This window comes from Stegostoma tigrinum, chromosome 18, assembly GCF_030684315.1.
Source record: "Stegostoma tigrinum isolate sSteTig4 chromosome 18, sSteTig4.hap1, whole genome shotgun sequence".
NCBI classification, from domain to species: domain Eukaryota; kingdom Metazoa; phylum Chordata; class Chondrichthyes; order Orectolobiformes; family Stegostomatidae; genus Stegostoma; species Stegostoma tigrinum.
Genome location: NC_081371.1, coordinates 39,653,644 through 39,670,789, shown reverse-complemented (window position 1 = coordinate 39,670,789; position 17,146 = coordinate 39,653,644). Strand labels below are relative to the sequence as shown.

Sequence of the window (17,146 nt, the reverse complement as noted above, 5' to 3'; positions counted from 1 at the left end):
AGTTCTGTTGCAGTCCTATGGTAATGTAATCCATCACCTCTCAGGACTTGTCTGAGAGTATTCCCGGTTCCGGCTTCGGGTACGATTTAAATAGCTTTCTCCAAAAGCTAAGTCTTCATTGTGCATAATAAATCTGACAAACAGCCCCTCAGTAATTCCAATAACAATCTTTGTCTTTTCAATTCACATTCCATGGCATCAGTTTTTCCACTGAACCATAGAGGTCATCAATAAAATTATCTATGTATTTTCCTGGATGCTGAAATGTTCGGTAGATCTTGCTCTTTTGAAAACTTTGTTTGTTCACAGATTGAACTAACAACTAAAAGCTGCCTGAACATCTCCAAAGATATTTATACCTTCTTTTATATTTTGGTGATTTATAACACTATCAACTGAAGGTCCAATTGAGTACAATTAGGTATTTACCTGTTCATCTTGAGGTTTCTTATATCATTTTGAAACAATTTGATGTCTCAAGCACTATTTCTCTAATGTGTTCAATTCTATGCTCAGTTTGGCATATATGTGAAAGTAAATCTCCCAGATTGATCTGTTTCACCCGCTATTTCTACCTAATGTGTTTAACTATTCTTTTTACTCCAAAGCTGTTTTAAATCTGCAGGATCTCAAGGTTGCTTGTAACTTTCTTTACTTTCAGCTTTTAACATTGCATTAGGTCACGATTACGTATTTATCTGCCTACAGGATTTATAATTCTGTTTTATAGAAATGCAATCTTCACTGTATTACAAGCTTTACAAATCTATTTATCAGAGCAACATTGTATCATTTTCTTCTAATAAAGATTCCAATTCTACATCATAGGAATGATGTTGCATTTCAAAAACTTTAAATTTTGTTAAATATCAATATTATATCCCTGCCTTGTTTGTGAAGTGTTTCCCACTTTTGTGATCAAAATGGTGAATTCCTATCTCTTGAGGACTGGTCAGAGGTTTACCTATCTTCTGTAGCCAAGATGGAGATTTCATACTTTCAAACCTTTCACAGCCTATTACAAAATGTACATTACTTTCCCTGAAATTTCAAAAAATATCTAAATTATAGCCGTAACAAATCATCCCACCAAATCTGTAGTTTAATTTATATGTATTCTGGTCTCATCGTAGTCTTAACATTTTTCTATCTTCTTCTGTCAGACTCTGTCTTCTCAATCTTTTAAATTGCCCTTTCGTAATATTCAATCTGCTCCATGATACTGCCAGTGCAGCATTAATTAATTTATTAGCATTCAATTTAACAGCTATAGCCTTGCTTTGTCGTGCCTCATTATGGCAGCGACACATATCATGTACCTTATCCAAATTCTGTTTTTCCCATTCTGGTCTTTCACACCACTCATGACGAGTTTTCTCCCCTTGCTTGCAGGGATTTTTGACTTTACTCCCAAATTACTGAAACTGTTGCCACAACGCAGGCCATCCATCAGAAGCATTACGTAAACTCATCAAGTTTCCTTCAACAGGATCATTCAAAACCCACACCATCTGGCACTTAGGAAAAAACAATGGGGGCATGGGAAGGCCACCACTTGCAACTTCTCTTCCAAGTCATATATCCTAATTTAGAAATATTTTATCAATTCTTCATTCCCTGGGTTAAAATCCTGAAACTCTTCCCTCAAATACACTGTGAGAGCAACTACAATACTATGGTTCAAAATGTTGCTCACCACCAGCTTCTCAACAGCAACTAATAATGGGGAAGCAAATGTTGGCCTTGCTGGGCTTGCATATTCCATGAGCAATTAAAAAGAGGGTCCTGTGCCAGCCCCAGTAAAACGAAATGCTCACCATTCAAGATTGGCAGGCATTCTAAGCCAAGTTGCCTCACCATTAATAAAGGGACATACAGTCTTGCTGTAGTTACAAAATTGGTAAATTATATTGTCAATGAATCACTGTTGAGGTACAATATGGTAGAGCTCAAGTTATAGCCCTTATACAGCAATTACTTCTGGTTCCTGCAAGCATAACATCGGTCATATAGCAAGGTAACTGACGGCATTTACCTACTTCAAACACACATTCTACGGAAATACTAGATTCCACACACCCTTTTTTGGTGAACTAACTCAGCGTCCATTGAGCAGATGAGGGCAGATGACAAAAATGATTCAGAGAACCTAGTGCTGTCATGGGCACCAGTACCTATTCCACACTGGAGGTGAAAATTAATCACAATATTTTATGGTTTTGTCATTGTCAATTTATTACACTATTGTTTAGTAAGCTAGCTTGGCAGTTAAAACCCAATATAGGTTGTAGTGTTCAAAAACAAGGAAAACCCAATGAGGCAAAGGATAAAAGCAGCAGTGAAATACATACATGTTAAAAATCTTTTTGTTGTCCCAAAATATGAATTCCACCCAAATACCACGGCAAGTGAAAAATGGATGCAAGTAATTAGCCCTTGCTTACAAAGGTAGTACTGACGCCGAGTCAAATATATTGTGGAATATAAAGAAAATGAAAATCATGCACCTACCACATTATGACAAGGAGCAAAAACTTCACTGTACAGAATAGCACATTCTCTCTTCGCAAATGGCTGTCTAATTAAATCGGCTTCACATGGCCTGGTGATACCATTTCTACTCACACACTTGGAATAAAGTGAAAATTAGAGAAAATTATTAATTGTTAAATTATTAACCAGCATCTTAAATAGTTATAAGTTAACTAGCCATTACATTGTAATCATTGTAAATTTCGTTCAAGGAAAACTGGGAGAGGCATCTCAGCAGGTGCAATTCTGATCAGACAGCTATTCCAATTGAACCTCTACTTAGTTAATGTCCAAAAACATAAATTCCACCACACCCTCTGGAAGACAGTGGAGTGTGTGGCAAGGTTGGAGCAATCTCGTGTTGCAAGAAATTTTAGATACTGTAATCACAACTATGTGGTGCTAGGAAAGGAAGAAAATAGCATTACAGTTTAGATAATCTTTGTCACTCAGTGTTTTCCCTCTTTTATATTGACCTGACTTAAATTAGAAGCAACCAATAATGTAGTTACACAGTAACATTTGCAAATCTCTCTCTTGCACGTGTGCTCATCCCACCACAGCAGCTCATGGCTGCCACAGATGATGTCCCTTCTTTCCTGATGTGTTGTCAAAAAAATAAATCCAAGGCATCTCCATCTTGAGTTTGTCAATTTAAAACCCTCAAAGGTTGAAAATGGCTAGATGCTCACAAGCAGTCACTGCTAAACATGAGTTGGAGGGAATTTGGATAACATCTGAAATAAGTGAGTTTTTATTCAACCAGAGCGATTAAAGGTTTATGTATCTGTACTGTAGTTTAAGCCCATCTTAATTTCCCTGGCCACTTTCCTGAAACCTGGGAAACCCATCTGCTTGATTTAAGTTTAAAGCCAAGTTAAATGCAATTAAAAATATTTCATGTGTATTTCTTTCTTTACACAATGAGTGGTTCATGTGTGGAATGTACTGCCAGAGGAAGTGATGGATACAGGTATAGTTACAACATTTAACAGACATTTGCATAGGTACATGAAAAAGGAAAGGTTTAGAGGGCAAAACACAGGTAAATGGGACTAGTTTAGTTTGGGAATATGGTTAGCATTGACTAGTTGGGCTGAAGTGGCCATACCCGCATTCATGCTGAATGACTCTATGACTGACTGTTGAACAAGGCAGGTCAGGCACAAAGAACAATGCTGCAGGTTGGGGTGCAGGAACCACATCACTGTTTCATCTCTGTTACTGGGTCAACTTACTGGAACCCTCTTCCTAACAGCACTATGGGAATCACCACAGCCCGAGGACTGCGGCAGTTCAAGAGGGCAGCTCACAACCACCTTCTCCTGAGGTAGTAAATGATGGACGATTAAGTTAAAGGCTATTATGAAAGAATTTACAGCAGCATACTGAGGTAAGTTTGGGATAATCAGACAGTCAACATCATTTTGTGAAATGAAAATAATGTTAAATCAGTCTTTTGGTGTTCTTTGAGAAAGTAGCATGTGCTGTAGATTAAGGGAGCAAGTGGATGCACTGTACTTAGATCACAACGAAGATATTTCCAAAAAACTAAATAGGGTGACACGAGGACATCAAAATAGCTAATGATTGGGGAGGGGGGGGCGGGGAGATGGTGGTGGGGGGAGCGGGGAGGGTGGCAGGTTAAGTCAATACAGTTTCAAAATCAGGTAACAGGTTAGAGAATAAAGACAGTCAGGAAACGTACTTCAGGTATGGCAGTTAATAATAAAACTATGATAAGCATATTGATTAACCCAGAAGGTGGAAATAATAAACACATGAAAAAAAGCATCAGTGCTGAGGGACAGGTTAGAGCGCATGGCCCAAACAAGAGTTCTATATACAAATGCACAGAGTATAAGAGTAAATTAAATGAGTTGCAAGCACAAATTCAAATTAGAAATTCTGATATAGTAACCATTACTGAGACTTGGCTACAGATAGTTCAGATTCAGAACTAAATATATCAAGTTATTGGGTCATAGAGCCATGGAGATGTAAAGCATGGAAACGGACCCTTCATTCCAACTCATCTATGCTGACCAGATATCCAAAATTAATCTAGTCTCATTTGCCAGCATTTAACCCATATACCTCTGAGCCCATCCTATTCACATACACATTCAAATGCCTTTTAAATGTTGTAATTGTTCCAGCCTCCACCACTTCCTCTGGCAACTCATTCCATACCCACATCACCCTCTGCATGAAAAAGTTGCCCCATAGGTCCTTTTAAATATTTCCTCTCTCACCTGATGAGCCTTACCAAAATGCAACACCTCACATTTATCTAATTAATCTCCATCTGCCACTCCTCAGCCCATTGGCCCATCTGATCAAGGTCCCATTGTATCTTAAGTAACCTTCTTTGCTATCCACTACATCACCAATTTTGATGTCATCTGCAAACTTACTAACCATACTTTTACAGAATGGTTATGGAAATTGGCAGAGGATTTGCAGTGGCCTTACTGATTAGAAACAAAACTACTTCAGTAGTGAGGGAAGATATAATAAGGGGTAAGTATTAACTGAAGACTGTATGGGTGGAACTGAAGAAGGTAAAGGATCTAAAATTGCAATCAGTGTTATGCACAGCCCCTTGGCAGAAACTCTAGAGATAGATTGTATAAATGCAGAAATTAGGCAAGTCGTTGCAAAGTCAGAGTGGTACTAATGGGGAATTTTAACTTTAACATAGATTAGAAGAGGGAGACATGAACTGTCAGAAGGGCAATGATTATCTGAGATAGTTTCTTACATCAATATGCTTTGGATACAACAAGGGGACAAGCAATATTGTATTTAGTAGTGAGTAATGAGCCAGATTTAATTAGTAACCTAATTTTGCATGAACATTTCTCAGATAGTGATCATAACATGACCGGGTTCGATGTAGCGTTTGAAAGTGAAAGCATGAATCAGCTACTAGAGTTTTAGGTGCTGAGATAGCTGACTTTAACGGGATGAGACAGAGACTGTCCACAGTCAAATGGGAACATCTGCTAATGGGTAAAGCAAGTGAAGAACAATGGAAGGTGTTTAAACATATAACACAATATAAGACCAGTTTATACACCCTAAAAGGGAAAAGCTCCTTTTCACGGTGGGGGGTGGGGGGAAGCCAATGAAAGAGATAAGGGACAGCATAAAACTAAACGAAAGGGCTTTAAAAAATGCAAAAATAGCACAGATCCTGCTGAATGGGAAAGGCACAAAGATAAGCAAAGGGCCACAAACAGTTTATAAAAGCTACTAGAAAGCAGTATGATGGAAACTGCAAAGGATACCAATCAATGAGAAAGAATGTTATAGTTACAATGAAGGGAAAGTGGACGGTCAGGCGCAATAGTGGCCTACTAAAGACTGAAAGTGGAAATATCGTCAATGAGATAGGAATTGACAGACATGTTAAATAATTACTTTGCCTCAATATTTACAGTAGAAAAGGAGCATCACTTGCCAGAAATCCTGAAGAAATTAGAAGTACACCAGGACAGGGATTGAATAAAATTAACCTAATTAAAACATCGGTCATGAGGAAATTAATGGAATTAAAGAGTAACAAAATCCCCAAGACCTGATGGGTTCCTTTAAAGGGTGTTTGAGGAAGTAGGAGAGTACATTATAGATACTTTAACTACAGTCTTTCAGCGTTTCCTAGATACAGCTGTCCCTTTAGATTGGAAACTCCACATGTCACACCACTTTTTAAGAACAGTAAAAGAGGAAAACCAGAGAATTATAGACCAGTTAGCCAAATATTTGCAGTGGGAATGTTACTGGAATCTATAATCGTGAATAGGGTAACTTAATACCTTAAAAATTTTCAGTTCCTCAGGGACAGCTAGCATGGATTCATGACAAAACAAGGTGTAGAGCTGGATGAATGCAGCAGGCCAAGTAGCATCAGAGGAGCAGGAAGGCCGATTTTTCAGGCCTTACATCCTTGTTCAGAAAAAAAATATTTCTGAAGAAGGGTCCAGACCCAAAATGTCAGCTTTCCTGCTCCTCTGATGCTGCTTGGCCTGCTGTGTTCATCCAGCTCTACACCTTGTTATCTCAGATTCTCCAGCATCTGCAGTGCCAACTGTCTATGGATTCATGACAGATGGGTCATGACTGACAAACCTCATTGAATTTTTTGAATAACTGACTAAGGTAGTGGACTGGAGAATGTCTTTGGATATTGTTTATATGGATTTACAACAGGGTATTTGATAAAGTCCCAATTAAGAGATTGTTAACTAAAGTAGAAGCCCAGAGAATTGAGGGCAAGTTACTGATATGGCTATGAAATGTTATGACTAGGGATCTTATGATCTTGTTCAAAAAGGAAAAGGAAGGAAATGTGAGGTCTAGAAGGATGGGAACTAATGAAGACTGTAAAGTATATAAGTACATTAGGAGAGGACTTAAACAAGGAATTAGAAGGGCTAAAAGGGGGTCATGAAAAGTCATTAGCAAAAGGATTAAGGAGAATCCCAAGTCTTTTTATACATATATAAAAAGCAAGAAGGTAGCTAGGGAAAGGGTTGGCCCCCTCTAGGACAAAGGAGGGAATCTCTGAGTGGAGCCAGAAGAGGTGGGTGAGATCCTAAATGAATACTTTGTGTTGATATTCACCAAAGAGAAGGAATTGGTAGAGGATGATCTCACAGAAGGGACTGTCGAGTTTCGAAGCCAAGTTGCTATTAAAAAGGAAGAAGTGTTTGTGTCTTAAAAGGTACTAAGGTAGATAAGTCCCCAGGTCCTGATGAAATCTATACCAGAATATTGAGGAAGGCAAGAGAACAAATTATTGAAGCATTGACAGGCATCTTTGTATCCTATGGGCCACAGACGTGGTCCCAGAGGACTGTAGAATAGCCAATATTATCCCATTGTTTAAGAAAGGTAACAGGGATAATCAAGGAAATTACTGGCCTGTGAACCTCATGTCGATGGTAGGGAAATTATTGGAAAAGATTCTCAGGAACAAGATTTATATGGATTTAGAAGCAAATGGGCTTATTAACGATAGCATGGTTTTGAACGGGGGAGTTCATGCCTCACTAACTTGATTGGGCTTTTTGAGGAGGTAATGAAGATGATAGAGGGTAAAGCAATTGATGTTGTCTACATGAACTTCAATAAAGCCTTTGACAACGTCACTGGCAGACTGATACAAAAGGTGAAGTCATATGGTATCAGGAGTGAGCTGACAAGATGGAGACAGAACTGGCTTAGTCATAGGAGACAGAGAGTAACAGTGGAAAGATGCTTTTCAGTATGGAGAGTTGTGATTAGTAGTATTCCACAGCAATCAGTGCTGGGACCTCTACTGTTCATGATCTACATAAATGATTTGGAGGAAAACATAGCTAGTCTAATTAGTAAGTTTGCAGATGATACAAAGATTGGTGGAGTTGCAGATAGTGAGGATGATTGTCAGAGGATACAGCAGGATATAAATCAGTTGGAGGCATGGGCAGAAAAATAGCAGATGGAGTTTAATCCAGACAAATGTGAGGTCAAGTACAGATGGAGATTATACAGTGAATAGCAGAACCCTTAGGAGTATTGATATGCAGAGGGATCTCTGTGTGTAGGTCCACAGATCACTAAGGGTGGCAGTACAGGTAGATATGGTAGTAAAAAAGGCTTATGAAATGCTTGCCTTCATTGGAAGGGGCATCGAGTATAAGAATTGACAAGTTATGATGCAGCTTTATGGAGCTTTAGTTAGGCCACACTTGAAATATTGCGTACAGTTCTAGTCACCACACTACCTGAAGGATGTAGATGCTTTGGAGAGGGTACAACCAAGATTTCCCTAAAATGTTGCATGTTATGGGGAATTTCAGCTAAAAAGAAAGCTTGGATAGGCTGGGTTTGTTTGCACTGGAACGCAGGAGGCTGAGGGGCAATCTGATAGAAGTTTATAATGTTGTACATGGCAAGGATAGAGTGGGAGTGGAAAGTACGAAGCTTTTTCCCAAAGTGAAGGGGTCAAATACAGGTTTAAGTTGCAAGGGGGATTTTTAAAAGAGATCTGCAAGGCACGTTTTTTACACAAAGGGCAGTGAGTGCCTGGAACGCGTTGCCAGAGGAGGTGGTGGAAGCAAACTCATTAGCTGCATTTAACAAGCACATGGACAGATACATGAATAGGAAACGTATAGAGGGATACATATCCTGTAAGCAAAGACAAATTTAGTACGGATGGGCAAAAGGTGTCAGCACAGGCTTGAAGGGCCAAAGGGCCTGGTCCTGCATTGTATTGTTGTTTGTTCTTCTTTGTCCTTGAAATTGGTTGAACGGCAGGCAGCAGAATGGAGGCTCAATTTGTCAGGATGTGACCAGTGGTGTTCCACAAGGATCTTTATTGGGGCGTTAATTATTAACATGATTTATTAACAACTCGCATAATGGCATACAATTCGGTGATGACACAAAGCTATGTGGTATCATAGACAAAAGGATATTGACAGACTGAGTGAATGGGGAAAACAGTGGGGGATAAAGTTCAAAGTAAACAAGTATTATGTTAACAATTTTGAAATAAGAAGAGGTACTTTCGAGATGTTAAATACAGTAGATGTCTAAAGAGGCTTTGGGGTTCAGGTGCATAGAGCTTTAAAAGTTACAAACAGGGGAAGAAAATAAGAAGAAAGTTAATGAAATTCTGGCCTTTAAATCCAGAGGACTGGAGTAAAGGATGCAGAAATTATGCTGCAGTTATTCAAAATCCTGGTTAGACCCTAAATGGAGCACCATGAGCAAGCAGATCTGGGCATCACATCTTCAGAAAGGAGTATTTGACTTGGACAGAGTACAATGTAGATTTACAAGAATGATACCTGGACTTCAGGAGTTAAGTTGTGAGAATAGATTTACAAATTATGCATGTTTTCTTTAGAGCTTAAAAGGCTAAGGGTAATCTGATCAAAGTCTCCAAGATATTAACAAGAAAAGCCAGGGTAGATAAAGATAAATTATTCCACTGGTTGGGGATTCTGGAACTAGATGGCATAGCCTAAGAATCTGAGCCAGATTATTCAGGAGGCATGTTAGGAAGCACTTCTACCCACAAGGGTGGCAGATGTTTGCAATGCTGATCAACAAATGGCAGTTAATGTTGGATCAGTTATTAATTTCAAATCTAAGACAGATAATTTCTTGTTAAACAAAGGCATTAAGAGGTATGGGCTAAAGGCAGGTATATGGTGTTCGATCACAAATTATCTATGATCTCTTTGAATGGTAGAAGGGGCTCAAGGGGCTGAATGACCCATTTCTGTTCCTATGTTCCTGTTGTAGCATATTGGCATGGTTAGATGGCCAGCAAACAGGGCTTAAGGAGGTAACAAAAATATATAGACAGGTCAAATCATTGGACACACATCTGGCAAATGGACTACAATGTGGGAAAATGTGAAATTGTCCATTTTAGCAGGAAGAATACAAATATAGTATATTATCTAAAATGACGAGTGTTTGAACAAATCTAGTACATGAATCACAAAAGGCTATCACGCAAGAGCAATAAATAATTAAGAAACTAACATTACATTATAATTTGCTGTGAAGAGAATTTATTTTAAGAAAAACCTGTGGGGAGGTTATACAGGGAAATGGTGACAGCATATCTGGAGGATTGTGAATAGAATTGGTCACCTTATTTAAGAAAGAATGTAAATGTTTGAGAAACAATTCAAAGAAAGTCTACCTGGTATGGGCAAGTTTTCCTATGAGGAAAAGTTGGACAGGCTAGGCTTGCATTCATGGAACTTAGAAGAATATAGCGTGACTTGATAGAAACATTTAAGATCCTGAGTAGTCTCGGCATGGTAGATGTAGAGACAATGTTTCCTCTTATGGGAGAATCTAGAGCTTGGAGTCACTGTTGAAAAATAAGGGATCACCTTTTAACACTGAGACGTGGTGATTTACTTTCTGTCACAGAGGGATTGAGACTTTGAGATTCTCTTCCTAATAAGGCAGTGAAAGCAGAGGCTTTCAACATTTTTAAGGTCGAGGAAGGTAGATTACTAGCAAGCAGAAAGGTGAAAAATTATCAAGGGTAGATCAGGGTTAATCTGATTGTAATTACAGCAGAAAGTGCAGGAGAAACTCAGTAGGTTTGATAACAAGTGTAGAGAAAGAAAAACAGAGTTAATTTTTCGTGCATGATAAAATTTTTCTTCAAAACTCTCATCTGATTAAATGGCAGAGCAGGTTTGAGTTGCTGCATGATATATACTATCCCATTGTTCATATGTTTGTTTGTGCACTTTAAAGTCTTCCTGATGTTTAATTCCTCTCTTCATCATAAACTTGTGAACACAGCATAAGAATCTCAAGTTGGTCATTGTGCTGCTCCTAGAGTTGAATGGTGATACCCCTCAACTCTTCTTCAATGATGCAACTTCACTATCCAGCAGTCTCTCTATGTCAGAACTTTTTTTCAACAGAAATGTTCATGGAAGAGCAAAAAGGAATTAGCCACCAGTCAAGTGGAAATGGTACCTATTGGTGAATAGCCACCTGCCTCCATCCTAATGTGACAGCCTGCTAGTCACTGGTCCTTTCAACACTAACAGCTTTGGGGATAATGCTACTAACTGTTTTTGTTTCATTTCAGCTGCTGACAGTGTGTTTCTAGGCTAGCCTTCAGGTCAGCACCCTCCCAGTCCTACTCTGACTGACCAGACCAGGGAGAAATGAGAGATCTTCACAGGGAATAATAGACTTTGGATTGAGAAAGTGAGCCTGGAAATATTTTCAATTGAAAGGAACACTTCAGTTAAATGTTTCAGTTAATAATGTTGACAAAATGCTTTTCGTTAAAAATGTCAAAAACTAAGAAAGTAGTTGAGGGGAGATGTAGAGATAGGGTTTAATGTATAATGTATTGATGAGCCTCTGAGGTAACTTGTAATGTGACTCTGACCTCAGTAGTGATATTCTGGTACTCTGCTAGGATGTTAGAACCTGTACAGCACACAGCATGTTGCTCTATAGTCTTTCCATCATGCACAGTCTATTAATAATTGTTGTATAAACGCAATCTTGAAGTCTTCCTGGCTCGATGAAAATCCAAAGAACAGATAATGAAACATAAGGTTCACATTAAAAATTCAAAGCAAACTAATTAAGATATTTGATAACAAGAGGTAGAGCTGGACGAACACAGCAGGCCAGGCAGCATCAGAAGAGCAGGAAAGCCGGCGTTTCGGGCCTAAACCCTTCTTCAGAAATGGGGGAGGGGAAGGGGGCTCTGAAATAAATAGAGAGAGGAGAGGCGATGATAGAGGGTGAATAGAGAAGCAGCTAGGTGAAGAGAAGACAGACAGGTCAAGGAGGTGGGGATGAAGCCAGTATAGGTGAGTGTAGGTAGGGAGTAGGGATGAGGGTTGGTCAGTGAGGAGGGAGGAGCGGGTAGGTGGGAGGGAAGATGGACAGGTTAAGGAGCTGGGGATGAGATGGGCTGGACTTGGGATGCGGTCGGGGTGGGGAGATTTTCTAGCTTGTGACGTCTACTTTGAAACCACTGGGCTGCAGGGTTCCCAAGCGGAATATGAGATGCTGTTCCTCCAGCCATCAGGTGGCATCGTTGTGGCACTGGAGGAGGCCCAGGATGGACATGTCATCCAAGGAGTGGGAGGAGGAGTTGAAGTGGTTCGTGACTGGGAGGTGCAGTCGTTTGTCACGAACCGAGCATAGGTGCTCTACAAAGCGGTCTCCAAGCCTCCGCTTGGTCTCCCCAGTATAGAGGAAGGCACTTAGGGAACAGCAGATACAATAGACTACATTAGCAGATGTGCAGGTAAACATCTGTTTAATGTGGAAGGTTTTCTTGGGGCCTGGAATAGGAGTGAGTGTGAAGGTGTGGGGGCAGGCGTAGCACTTGCAGCGGTCGCAGGGAAAAGTGCAGGGGTGATGGGGCTGGTGGGGAGTGTGGAGCGGACAAGGGAGTCACGGAGAGAGTGGCCCCTCCAGAAGGCAGATAAGGGTGGGCAGGGAAATATATCCTTGGTAGTGGGGTCAGATTGCAGGTGGCGGAAGTGGCAGAGAATGATGCATTGAATCCGGAGGTTGGTGGGGTGATACGTGAGGACAAGGGGAATTCTGTCTTTGTTGTTATTACAGGGAGAGGGTGTGAGGGTTGAGGTGCGGGAAACGCAAGAGATGTGGTTGAGTGCATTTTCCAACACTGTGGAGAGGGAATTGCGGTCCTTGAAAAACGAGGTCATCTGGGATATCCAGGAATGGAATGCCTCATCTTGGGAGCAGGTGCAGCGGAGGCGAAGGAATTGGGAATAGGGCATGGCATTCTTGCAGAAAGGTGGGTGGGAGGAGGTATAATCGAGGTAGCTGTGGGGGTCGGTGGGCTTGAAATAGATATCAGTTTCCAGGTGGTTACCAGAGATGGAGACAGAGAGGTCCAAGAAGGAGACAGAGGTATAACAGATGGTCCAGGTGGACTTAAGGTTGGGGTGGAAGGTGTCAGTGAAGTGAATGAACTGTTTGAACTCCTTATGGGAGCATGACATGACTCCGATACAGTCATCGATATAATGGAGGAATATTTTCTATTTTTAGAAAAATATAATGGGGGATGGGGCCAGTGTAGCTGTGGAAGAGGATCTTTAGCCAACTTAGAATTTTAAACAATCTGTACATTTTTGAATTGCTGAGGCATGCCTTTGCTGAACTAAAATGGGCAGGATTAAACAACTGATTATAATGTTTCAATGCATGATAGAGAAGTTACCTTTTCTCAATTCAAGAGAAGTTTCACATTTTCTGTTTGAAGTTTTTGCCTACAGTTATTCACATCACTCAGGTTAAACCAAATGGAATAGACCATGTCACATTGGACTTAAAAGACTAAATTTCCTTCCTTGTTCTATGCCATTTTGTGACCTTGTTATTCTTACCTGGCCAAGAGCCCAGCTATCTCCAAAAGCTTGAGCATTGCTCACTTCCATGTTGTTTGATGTGGTCATGTCATTTGCAGTATGTTTGTCAAAATTTCCACACAAACCTGTCATTTTGCCCTGCCAATGTTGAGATAGTACAATGATTAGAACACAAGGTATCCAAGTAAAACATCATTAGTCATCAAAATGCTTTTGCAAATAAGCACACAACAAATTTTTGAAAAGGATAAAGCTATTTTTGTTCTTTCTTGAACATACAGTTTCACCAGTTCTTCACATTTATGGATTGTTTCTGATATACATTTAACTTACATTAGTGCAGTAACCAGTTATTCTGATGTTTCCACTTACCCATACCCTGCCCCGACGGAAATTAGGTTTGGTGCACCACAGAAATGAGACAGAGTGAACTGTTATCGATGTTATTTTAATTGGCATCTGAACCATTTCCACAATTGGGCTTTTTGAGAAGTGACTGTATCTTTATTGTGCATTAAATTTGAGCATAAAATAAAATTGAGGCCTCCATCCAAGAGATGACAAAGCAGGAAAATTGTAATTGGAGCAGGGTAATAACCAAAGAAAAATAGAAGGGAAATGAACTAGATTTCTTAACCAAAATTGCTTTGTCAGTTTGTATAAATTATCTGGTAGGGGAATATTTATTAAATGTAACCAATTTTAGACAAATGGAATGAAATTAGTTACTTCTCCAATAATCTCAAAATGAAAAAAATGATGCCAATGAGACACTGTTATTACAGAAAATATTTTCAGAAATAATGTTTAATGACCTGAGCAATAACTGACCAAGATCCACCAAATTGAGCTTTGGTTATTTGAAATATTCATTGGGGTTTTGAATGACCTAAAAGAAATAGGTTCAACAAGTTTCTCTGATTCAATGTTTAGCCAGTCAATCAGAGTTAAGAAGAGATAATGGGAACTGCAGATGCTGGAGAATCCAAGATAACAAAGTGTGAAGCTGGATGAACACAGCAGGCCAAGCAGCATCTCAGGAACACAAAAGCTGACATTTCTGGCCTAGACATCTGATGAAGGGTCTAGGCCCGAAACTTCAGCTTTTGTGCTCCTGAGATGCTGCTTGGTTTGCTGTGTTCATCCAGCTTCACACTCTTCAATCAGAGTTAAGCAGTTCAGTCTGCTCAACCACCAGTTGACACAGAGGGAGTTTAGGAATTTTACCATCTTAAAAAAAACGGATTCTGATGAAAATATGACCTCGTAGACCTGAGAAAGGAAAGATTTTCACCAAATATTGGTGCTGACTGAAAATCATCAGGACATATTATGGATAGCCCACAAAATCTCTGTAAAACAGACCACAGATGCTAGATTGTGGGGAAAACCTCAACCTCAGTCATATTATGTACTATATCCTTTCAGTCTTGTTTATTCACTCCCATCATTTAGTTCAAAGCCCTCAATGAGCTATATGACCTGCCAGTGTACTGGTCCTAGAGTGGTTTGGGTGAAGACTGACCCAAAGGTATGGTTCTTATCTCTTTCAGGAGTAGGTTTGAGGCACACAAATGGAAACCCACTTCTCCTGCACCAAGTGTTTAATTCTTTAACCTTATTTAACATATTCCAATTTATTTGTGGGTCAGGTAATAATCATCTGTCTGTGTTACATTTATTGACATACAAAACTTCACATACAATATTTTAAATAAGCAAAAAGTTGATTAGATTGTACAGTTTTTTATAAGTAGATCTGTCATGCATTTAGCTGCTTAGTTTTGTGTTAATAGTAATACAAAAATAAACAGTGAGCAAATTCTGTGCTATGAATTGTATGCCAGAGCCTACAAATAACAATAGCAACACACATTTACTGCATTTTAAGCTACTTACTTTCTACTTTAGTTTCTCAAATAATGGTACACTATACCCCAGCAACATGATGACCTGCTTCACAACATAAATTGTTGGGAATGCATATTTATGTTAAAGGACTATTTGGGAGTACCAACAGATTTTTGACAATTTTAACATTCTCCAGAACAAGAAAAGTTTCATTATATGATTTCTTGGGAACTGAAATCAAGAGTTTAATGTAGTGTTGTAAGCTACCTTCATCTTGCTAGAAATTAAGTGATTTGGAGAAATGGCTAAGCAAGAGCTAAGAGATGGGTTTATCGATTTATTTTTAAAAAGCCCCTACTTTTGAGGGCCCTGTGTTAATGACTGCCTAGCAACTCTCTCTGGTCTTAGAAAGCTTGATTCTACGTTCTACACCCAGTAGATTAAATAAGTCAAATTCAGAAAGTGTTTAGGGACAAGGTGTGACTGTAAGTGAGACAGATAGGATGATTCAGAGTTCAGGAGTGCAGGAGCTTTAGCCCTTGGCCTTGAGCAACAGGTATGAGATTCTTGCTCCCTGTACGATTGAGGAAAAGGACTGCGGACAGGATGAGCCAGCTGACCATGGCACTGTGGCGCAGAAGGTCATTCAAGAGGGGGGAGCAAAAAGACAGGTAATTGTTTTTCGGGGATTCTATAATTAGAGGGACAGATAGTATCCTATGCAAGCTGGATCGGGAGTCCCGCATGGTGTGTTGCCTGCCCGGTGCCAGGGTGCAGGACATCTCCGACCGGGTTGAAAGGATATTGGAGCGGGAGGGGGAGGATCCAGTTGTTGTGGTCCATGTTGGGACTAACAACATAGGCAAAGCTCGGGTAGAGGACCAGTTCGGGGATTATGAAGCACTAGGAAAGAAATTGAAGTACAGGTCCTCAAGGGTGATAATCTCCGGATTACTGCCCGAGCCACGTGCCAATTGGCATAGGGAAAAGAAAGTTAGGGAAGTAAACACATGGCTAAGGGATTGGTGTGGGAAAGAGGGATTCTATTTCATGGGGCATTAGCATCAGTTTTGGAACCGGGGGGATCTGTACCGTTGGGACAGTCTCCACCTGAACCGATCTGGAACCAGTGTTCTAGCGAAAAAGGATAAATAGGGTGGTCAGTAGGACTTTAAACTAGTGAGTCGGGGGGAAGGGAAAGTGAAAGAGACAGAGAGTATGGAGTTAAATGGAAAGATAAGCAACAGGATGGCATGTGTACAGGTGGATTTAAGCTCGAGGCAGACTAGGAATACAGCAAAAAGGAAGGATAACTTAAGACATCTTGGGATTTCCAACCTCTCTAATAATGATGGGTGAGTCCAGGACCAGAGGACACAGTTTAAAAATAAGGGGTAGGCCATTTAGAACAGAGTTGAGGAAAAACTTCTTCACCTAGACAGTGGTGGATATATGGAATGCTCTGCCCCAGAAGGCAGTGGAGGCCAACTCTCTGGATACTTTCAAGAAAGAGATAGATAGAGCTCTTAAAGATAGTGGAATCAAGGGTTATGGGGATAAGGCAGGAACAGGATACTGATTGTGGATGATCATAATGAGCCATGATCATAATGAATGGTGGTGCTGGCTCGAAGGGCCGAATGGTCTACTCCAGCACCTATTGTCTATTGTCTATTGTCTATAAAACACTTTATCTAAATGCTCGTAGTATTCGCAACAAAGTAGATGAATTAACAGCACAAATCCTCTTGAATGATGATGATGTGGTCGGCATCACAGAGACATTGTTGCAGGGAGCTCAGGACTGGCAGTTAAACATCTAAGGATTCACAACATATCGAAAAGACAGGGAG

At 40.0% G+C, this 17,146-nt stretch overlaps 1 protein-coding gene across 1 annotated transcript in view; it reads right to left on the bottom strand.

The window, feature by feature from the left end:
* The window catches only part of otogl (otogelin-like), a 209,331-nt gene that overhangs the window by 106,112 nt on the left and 86,073 nt on the right, over positions 1-17,146 (bottom strand). Inside the window, exons 27-28 of the mRNA XM_059652231.1 lie at positions 13,461-13,580; positions 2,512-2,628 (exon numbers count right to left, since the gene is read on the bottom strand). Of these exons, the coding sequence (XP_059508214.1) occupies positions 2,512-2,628; positions 13,461-13,580 (237 nt within the window). The remainder of the gene's footprint in view (positions 1-2,511; positions 2,629-13,460; positions 13,581-17,146) is intronic.